Raw genomic sequence first — 8,573 nt, 5'->3', positions numbered from 1 at the left:
ACATTAAAAAAAAAAGAGAGGAAGAAAAACAAAACTAGTAGGATATTTGACGTTGTTTTTGTGAAACTAATGCAACTAATGATTTAATGGAAGTGGTTGCAATTCTTAGTGAGTTCTCAAGGTGCTCATCAGAGATTTTTTGATGAAATTTTGCTCTTCCTGTGCTTTATCCTTGGAAATATTTGTTCACAAATGTACATAATGTCAATAAATGAGGACATAGTTGAAGACTAATTCTCAGCAAACTGATTTATGGCTGTATTAGGTATCAGAAGAATAAATACTTAGTAGGGGACTTCCCAGAGCCAGTAGACCTTGAAGGGAAAATTAATCATGATACGCTGGGGACTTGCTGACTTCTTTTAGCAAGAAAACCCAAGGTCCATGACTCCTTATAATTGTATGAAAATTAGCAACAAAGCATTGTGAGGAGAACAGACTGGAAAATTATTTCCTCTTTGACTTTTGTATATAAATATTGTGCAGATAGTTTTGTTTTGTGCTTGATCTGAGAGAAACCACTGAGCACCTTGGCCTGCACAATGCTGAAATAAATAAGCAGTGTCTCTCAGTTTGTGATGACTGACTCATTGCACGGTGATGACAAATCCACTTTTTGGACAACAACATGAGTAAAGTGTGATTGTGGGGATATTTTTCTCTGATTAGAAGAGGTCTTATGGAATTCTGGTAAAGAGATGTGATAAAATTTTTGAATTGAATATCTGATTGCAACTGTGTACGTTCCATCTGAAAACTTTTAGGTAAAGTTTTCATGTCAATGGAAAACGGAGACACAGATATACCAAGAATTGGTGATTTTTTCAGCAATCTTGAAATCTATTCTCAAATCCCTTTATCAAAACAGAAAACAAGACTCCATATTTTCCACTGTTTGCAGGACTGTGTTTAGGCAAAATATCAAAATTTGCCATTATTTGCCATAGGCTGGACATGCCCATGCTAGGTGATAAGCTGCTTTTATTGCATGTAGGTTGCCCAAAAGTAATGCCTCCTATTTATTTCCATGAAAACGGTCTCCATAAACATTCAGCAAGCATCAATGAATGACATAAGATGCAAGATTCTGCATGGAGGAATTCAGTTCCACAACTTTGTTGCATACGCACTTCCATGCCAGACACCATTCTGTCAGACTACCCCTCTGCTGCCATCTCTCACATGGCAAAAACATGTTGCCAGGAATATTGGTGGAAAGGATCCATCTCTCCTACCATACCACCAACATCTGCCTTTGATGTCCTGGGCCAACATTCCCATTACTTTCAGAACAGCCCCTGCACATGAGAATGATGGTCAGAATTTCAGCTTGTTAATATTGATTACCAGAAAGACAAGGTGGGCTGTTTGATTATATTATTTAAGCTCCAGGGATATTTCTTTTAGAGCTGACATAAATAACAATTCCTGGCTGCACTGTGATTTCAGAATCACAGAGACTGCTCTGAATTACACTTTTAAAACCCTGCAGTGCCATGAGTACTGTGTAATTGAGGATAATGAAGAACCTCATCAACTTTTGTATCTCTACTCTCTATATAAGATTTATAGAATTTTTTTTTCCTCAATAAATATTAATTATTTCAGAACTTCTGTGGAAAGGGTAAGAAGTCAACCTCTTTAAATATTATCTTATCAGTGACGGGGATGTTATCTTTGCAGGCTGTTGTTTTATCGCACGTTTGTAAGCTTCCTTGTAAAATTCCCGGTAGGGTCAAATAAGGGTAACAAATGAGATAACTTCAGCATTTATGATATTATCTGCATAACCTATAAACTTTCATAGCTGTCCCCATTTCATTTACAGGAAAATAACAGTATGCTTCACAAGGATCGGAACTTTCTGCTAATCAATGACTGCCATTTTTCCTGTAACAAGAGAACATTAACAAAGTTATCTCCTTCTTCTCACATCAGTCAAGGTTATCCAGGCATATATATTTCTTTGTTATCAGTGTACTGTCTGAGGAACATATCCTGCTGTTGCTGTTGCACATTCAGAGTGCGTGAAGTCTACATGTGTGTGAATCTGTGTCTGTGTATTTTTAACTACCCATTGGAGGAAAATAGAGTAAATGCAGAAATATCATACTTGGATAACCTGCTTTTCTTACAGTATACTAGGAATTTGTAAAGAGCTTGTTGAGTTCCCATAAACTTGAAGAGCACTTGAAAGTGCTCCTGAGCTGAACCTCTCTTTGTTCACTGGAGGATTTATTTTCATGCTTAGGTGAAAGAAAATCTCTAGCTGACATCTGATTTCAAACATGAGATCTTCCTGGGTGTCTTGTGACCATAGCTCCTTTTTAGCCCCAGTTTATGTGCAGTTTTATTTATACCTTGGAAATATTGTGGGACAATTCAGCTTCCTGCCACAATTTCTCATATTAACTGGCTGTTGGCTGTTTGCTACAATGTGTAGGTGATGTGCACAAGCGTAGGATTTTCAGCTTATTTCAGTACCTCAGCAGGTAGAATGACCACATCTAGTACAAAGTCGCTTCACAAATGCCATTGTTTGGACTACAGTCTGTTTTTCATTTTGTCTCCCTTTTCCCCTCCATGGTCTGTGTTGTACATCTCCTAAAATCCTATTAATTAAGTAGCAACAGATGGTTGTATGCTTTAGATCTAGGATTACTATCTGATGTTGTTTGTGCTTTCTTAGGTATATCTGAAATATCACTGTCACTGAATGACAGCCTTGTTTTGTGTATAGAAAAGCCAAGATACACTGAGAATGGGGAGGTTCCATAGGGCTTCTGTTCTGTCTCACAGAAGCACTGTAAGAGTGAAACTGTTTGTACTTTCAAATTACTTGAAGTTCCTGTTGTGAGACAAAGTTCCTATACTTTGACATGTACTGATGGTGAGAACTAAAGACAAGATGACATCCAGAATCAGCCATAATATGGAAACCTACTCTACCATCAATTGCAATTGGAATTCACGTGAATGACAAAATAAGAGCTGACCAGGCAATTTGTACCTTGCCTGAAACATTCAGTCTCAGGGACAGCAAGGCCAGGGACTTCCCCAAAACCTCTTCAGATTTCAAGCCTTAGACCTCACACAATTCTGAATGAGAGATGGGACAACAAGGAAGAGGCTGTGTCAATCCTGAGGGCATTGCCCCAACGGTTTGGCTGCCAGGGCCCTGGGCACGCAGGGCAAAGTCACAGCTGACAGCAGCCCCAGTCTTTGGGAGGTGGGCAGAGACTCCCAGATGTGCTGTGGGAAGGCTGCAGCCAGGGTGCAGTCCTGGATTGTGGAAACTGCCTGTGCCTGACTACGGCCCACAGCCTGGGCCCAGACCCCAACCACAAGCCTCAGCCTGGACCTGTCCCTGGCCCCAGCCTGTCCCAGTGTCCATGGTGGTGCCCAGCGCCCAGGGCTGGGGCTGCTAAAAGGTTGGATGCTCATCTATTAGATGATTTCTAGACATGTCTTCCAATCCCTTTGATTCTGTGATTTCATAGTATTGAAACTGACAGTGCCTTATACACAGAGGATAAAATTACATCTAAATTGATTACTCATTTTCCTCTCTGAGCAATAATCCTCTGATTTAAAAAATTTGTAACTTCACTCTTTTCTTTTTCCTTGCTGTTCACCTACTGGAATACTATTTAGAGAAATCTTTCTTGCTAGGCTAGGAATCTTCTAAGACTACTATTTTTTAAAAGCAAAATGTGATCCCATTGCTGCTACTTCTCATTTATCTTTCTTGGATACAAATTGTCCACTTACTGAGAGTTCTTTCTCTCCATTTTTCTGGATCATTCCACAAGTGCTCAATGCCTACTCTTGGAGTGGGATTAATGACATCCATTTCACCTACATTTAGATGTCTGCAGTGTAGCTAACTTTATCTGAATGAGCTAAGTTCTCATTGTTTTTGGAGGTCTAGATGTTGTGAATGGAGGCTGGAAACTGCATTGGTCAAATGGCCAGCTCTCCGCAAAACTCCTCTAATTTTGTGGACAGGCTGTCCACAGGCTGAAAAAGACATTTTGACACTCATCTTCCTGATGACTATACTGTCACTATCTAGAGTGACAATTGGTCAGTGGGCAATTCTATGTTAATACTCTTCAATTTACGTGTGCAACATTTAGTATTTAAGTCTGCAGTTGAACCCAACTTCATAGAATCATAGAATCATAGAATCATAGAATGGCTTGGGTTAGAAGAGACCTCAAGGATTATGAATCTCCAACACCCCTGTCACAGGCAGGGCTGCCAACCTCTCCATTTAAAACTAGACCAGGCTGCCCAGGGCCCCATCCAATCTGGACTTGAACACCTCCAGGGACGGGCATCCACAACCTCTCTGGGCAGCATGTTCCAGCACCTCACCACTCTCATAATAAAGAACTTCTCCCTGATATCCAACCTAAGTTTTCCCTCCCTTAACTTAAAACCATTTCCCTTGTACTGCCATTATCCATCCTTTCAAGGATTTGACTCCCCTCCTGTTTATAGGCTCCCTTTAGATATTGGAAGGCTGCAATGAGGTCACACCACAGCCTTCTCTTCTCCAGACTGAACAAGCCCTGGTCTCTCAGCCTGTCTTTGTAGGGGAGGTGCTCCGTCCCTCTAATAGGCTTTGTGGCTCTCCTCTGGACCCTCTCCAACAGTTCTCTGTCTTTCTTGTATAGGGGCCCCAGACCTGGACGCAGCACTCCAGATGGGACCTCACGAGGGCAGAGTACAGAGGGACAATCACCTCAGTGTCCCTGCTGGCCACCCACTTCATGATCCACATGCCTGCCATTTCCATAAAGTCTGTTTACAGGAAATATTTCTTGTAAAGGAGTGATCTGAGAGTAAAACTAGTTAGGCTGTCCAGATTATTCATGTTCATTTTAATATTACAGTGCTGAATATTAGAATATCTTTCCTTCTAGGTTAATTTTTTATGCTGTAAAAAGTCAAGGAATGCCGCTTCACTTCACACTTTGAACCTTTTTTACAGCTTTTAAAAGAAGCCGTAAGTTCTTTACACTTGCTTGATACTTCTGCGTAATGATATAATCAACTGCCTCTTCGGGAAGCAGATTTATTTCATGTAATGTCAGTATCAATTAGAGTCATGGGTAATTTTATGTTTATGACATTATTTTACCATCAAAGACAGACTTCTAGCTTAGGGCAGACTTAGGTTTTCAAAGCAGCATAGTATGATGTCTGATTGTCTTCTGAATGCAGCAGAGAGAATTTAATCCTCAATCCAGCCTGTGTGACAGGCAGAACCGTGCCTTGGTCAAGCAAATACCATTCCCTAGACTGGGAGAAAAAATTGCCAGTGAATTTGGAGAATGCAGAAAGTCCTAGGCCTTTTCATTTATCCAGTAACTTCACAGATAAACCGTGCTATAAGCTGAGCTCTGAACCTTGAGAAGATTCAAAGTGAAAAACAGCAGCAAAAGCAGAACTTCTGCTTCTTTTGCCTGAGACCTCCTTGAACAGAGCAAGTGCTGAGCTACCCATACAAACAGTGAGGCAGCCACATCTTCACCTGTACTATATGCCCAGAGGCTGCATGGAGCATTTCCTTGCCCATCTTTTTTCTGTCCAAAAAGTCTTTACGCTGTGTGGCGGACCTCTGTTCTGTGCTAGTTTCCTCTGCATGTGGCTGTGTACTGGGTTTGGTTGGGATGGAGTTAACTTTTTCCAGAGCAGCCCGTATGGTGCTGTGGTTTGGATTTGTTACCCAGAAGCAGTTGCAACTACGCCTCTGTTTTAGATGTTGAGCATCAAGACTTTCTATTTATCTATCTGTCTTCTATCATAAGTGGAGGGTTGTTAGTTAGGGTAGTATGGTTAGGTGATGGTTGGACTTACTCCTACTGGTCTCTTCTTAAAAATTTGTGTGAGGGAGATGGGCACTTGGGTTCTCTCTTGAGCAAACTTGAGAGAATTTTTGGAGGACCTGCTCCGTAAGTGTACCCGATCAGCATCCTCTACCTATTTGCCTACAGTTTCTCTTTGTATGAGGCATGAAACATAACCATGTTGCCTTCCACTTCGGTGCAGGCAAGTTCCACTGGAAAAAAAAGGTGACTCAGAGGCACCATCAGCCATCTTAGTTTGGTGTGTAGAATCAGTAAGGGAATTACGCAGTTTTCTAGAACCATGGCATATTGCTATCCCCCTTTACTAATGTTTTTGGTTTTTTTTAATTATTTCCGGCACAGCATAAAATTTCACACATTGCCACACATCTGCGTAAATTCTGTTGGTAGGTCGCCAATGACTCTCTGGGAGAACGCAAAGGCAAATTAGTACATTTAGGAGCAGTGCAATTTTTGCACAGCACATCACATTTTGGCAATGCTTGCTGAAGAGGTCTGTGGATTTGTAAGCGCAACTATGGCTAAAAAGAGGGAAAAACTGAAAAACTACTATTTAATGGGTAGATCCAGTTGAACATTCTGGTGGTGGACTCTCTCCTAACTTGTTTACAGACTTTAACCCAGAATCAGAAGCTACAGGTGACTATAGCTCCCCAGCAGACTAAGGAGACAGAATCAGAAATCTGAACAATAATAAATGCACAGATTATGGAGTGAAAGGCAAATCTTTGGCTAAAAAGAGGAAAAAACTGCTATTTGATGGGTAGTTGAACATTCTGCATTAAACTGTTGTTAAGGACCAATTTTTTTTGTTTTATTTTTTTTGCTCTGTTGTTGTTTCAGGCCCTCAACCTGATCTCAGGAAAATCAGGTTGACATCTTTGCATCACTTACTAGCATACACAAGGCTTACTTTTCCAATCACAGTTGAGACTTCTGCTAAAAATAAGAAATAAATGAAAATTTAAGACACATAAACTATTGGACTGGTATTCCTCTATTTCCCGTGACTAGGTCCACAGTGCTCAGCATTGGAAACCAATAACCAGGGGTGTCACACATAACCATTTTTGGTGAGGTGTTTTCCTTCCTGTGGACTAGTATAACTGCAGGCATAGCAGGGCCCTGCTGTGTGCTTGGCATAATTTCTGTTGCTATAACTTGCTTACATGGGCAAGTAAGAGAAGGAGAAAGATGAGTCTGGGTGGTTGGGATGAAACCAGCTGGGGAAGAGTTAAAAAGGCATCTTGCAGAGGCTGGTGGATGCGATGCCTTCAGAGTTTGCTTGTGCATCTTAGATAAGAGTGGGAGCTAGATAAGACACATTATATTTTTGTCCTGATGTAACACTTGATTTTGTTAAGCATTTACTACATTCAAGGAGGGAGTTTTGAACTTTAGTCGTGGAGAGGGCAGCTGACTAATCGTAATGTAATGACTCATTTGCTTTTTTTCTTCTAAAAGGCGTTCACATTTTTGCCACGTTTTGGCATGCATTTGAATAAGAAACCTCCCAGAATGCTATATAAAGGACTTCCAAAGACTCAGCCTGTTAGTAACCCCTACTGGAATCACATAAGGTAAGAGGTACATATCTCATTGGATAGTTTTGTAACTGTCATATTTAGTGTTAAAAGGGGGAATCCCTTCTTTTTCTATCAACTGCTATTTAGGTACTAACTTAAAACCAGTGCTTTCCAGTATCTTTGTGGTAAGAGTATCTGTGTTGGGCTTTGCAACTTTAGGTTGGCAGTGAAATTAAAATATGCAATAGAAATAATATGGAAATCAATAGAGCAAAAGTAGAAATGAAAAGGAAATTTAACTAGAAATTAAATAATGCCTAAATTATGAATTGGAAATGAATAGAAACTGAAATTCAAAATATAAATTAATGAAGATCTTAATAGAAATAGAAACTAGAATCTCAATTTAGCATGGGGGAAAAGATCCCAAATCACAGACATGTTAATGATTATATTTATTTCCAACTCTTTGGAAGGGATCTCCAGTCCTAAAATCAGAGGTGATTTGGAAAGAACAAGAAGCAAACTTTTTTTAAGGCATTTTAGAATTATTATGATTGTTAAAATAGAATCTAATCCTAGAAAGCTAGATCCTGGCTTGGTTTTATTTGCTAGTTTGCGCCCTAAATTTCTATATCACTGTATGCATGAGTCGTTGTTTTAATTAATCATTCCAAAGATAACCTCCTAGATATGATCTGTAGGGCAGTGAATCAGATTTGTTTCTCCTTCATTGCACTCAGTGACTCTGAAGGGCTCATTGGGACCTTCTGTGCTATCACTGAGATGATAATCTTATCATTGTGAAGCATTAAAAAAAAAATCCCTTTCACTGTCAATATTCTCAGCTTTATAGGCTGAAAGAAGCCCAGCAAGGGCTCTGAGGCAGGCATTCTTTGGATTAAATTCATTTTTGTCTCCCTATTTGAATTCCCAGAATTAAGCAAACAAAACAAACAAACAAAATCCTCCGAGAAATTTCATTTGATACAATTTTTTTCTTTCCCATTAAGTTAGTTGAAAAATGTCATGGTTTTGTTTCAAATTTCTCCTCAACAAAAGCTTTCTCCTTGAAGTTACAGATGGGATGCAAGGCAAGTGATTCAGGGGCTGTAGTGGTGCTATTTGGAGATTGCTCACTGTCAGGAATACAGAGATCTCATAGCTA

The 8,573-nt window shown here is 39.9% G+C and overlaps 1 protein-coding gene across 1 annotated transcript in view; it reads left to right on the top strand.

Annotated features, from left to right (window-relative positions):
* LOC104911391 (putative inactive phenolphthiocerol synthesis polyketide synthase type I Pks15) overlaps window positions 1-8,573 on the top strand; it is a 16,386-nt gene that overhangs the window by 5,253 nt on the left and 2,560 nt on the right. The window contains exon 6 of the mRNA XM_031554022.1: window positions 7,344-7,459. Coding sequence (XP_031409882.1) covers window positions 7,344-7,459 — 116 coding nt within the window. The remainder of the gene's footprint in view (window positions 1-7,343; window positions 7,460-8,573) is intronic.

The sequence above is a fragment of the Meleagris gallopavo genome, chromosome 6, assembly GCF_000146605.3.
Source record: "Meleagris gallopavo isolate NT-WF06-2002-E0010 breed Aviagen turkey brand Nicholas breeding stock chromosome 6, Turkey_5.1, whole genome shotgun sequence".
In the NCBI taxonomy this organism is placed as follows: domain Eukaryota; kingdom Metazoa; phylum Chordata; class Aves; order Galliformes; family Phasianidae; genus Meleagris; species Meleagris gallopavo.
The sequence above is the reverse complement of the archived record's forward strand: the minus strand, read 5'-3'. Positions and strand labels throughout refer to the sequence as shown.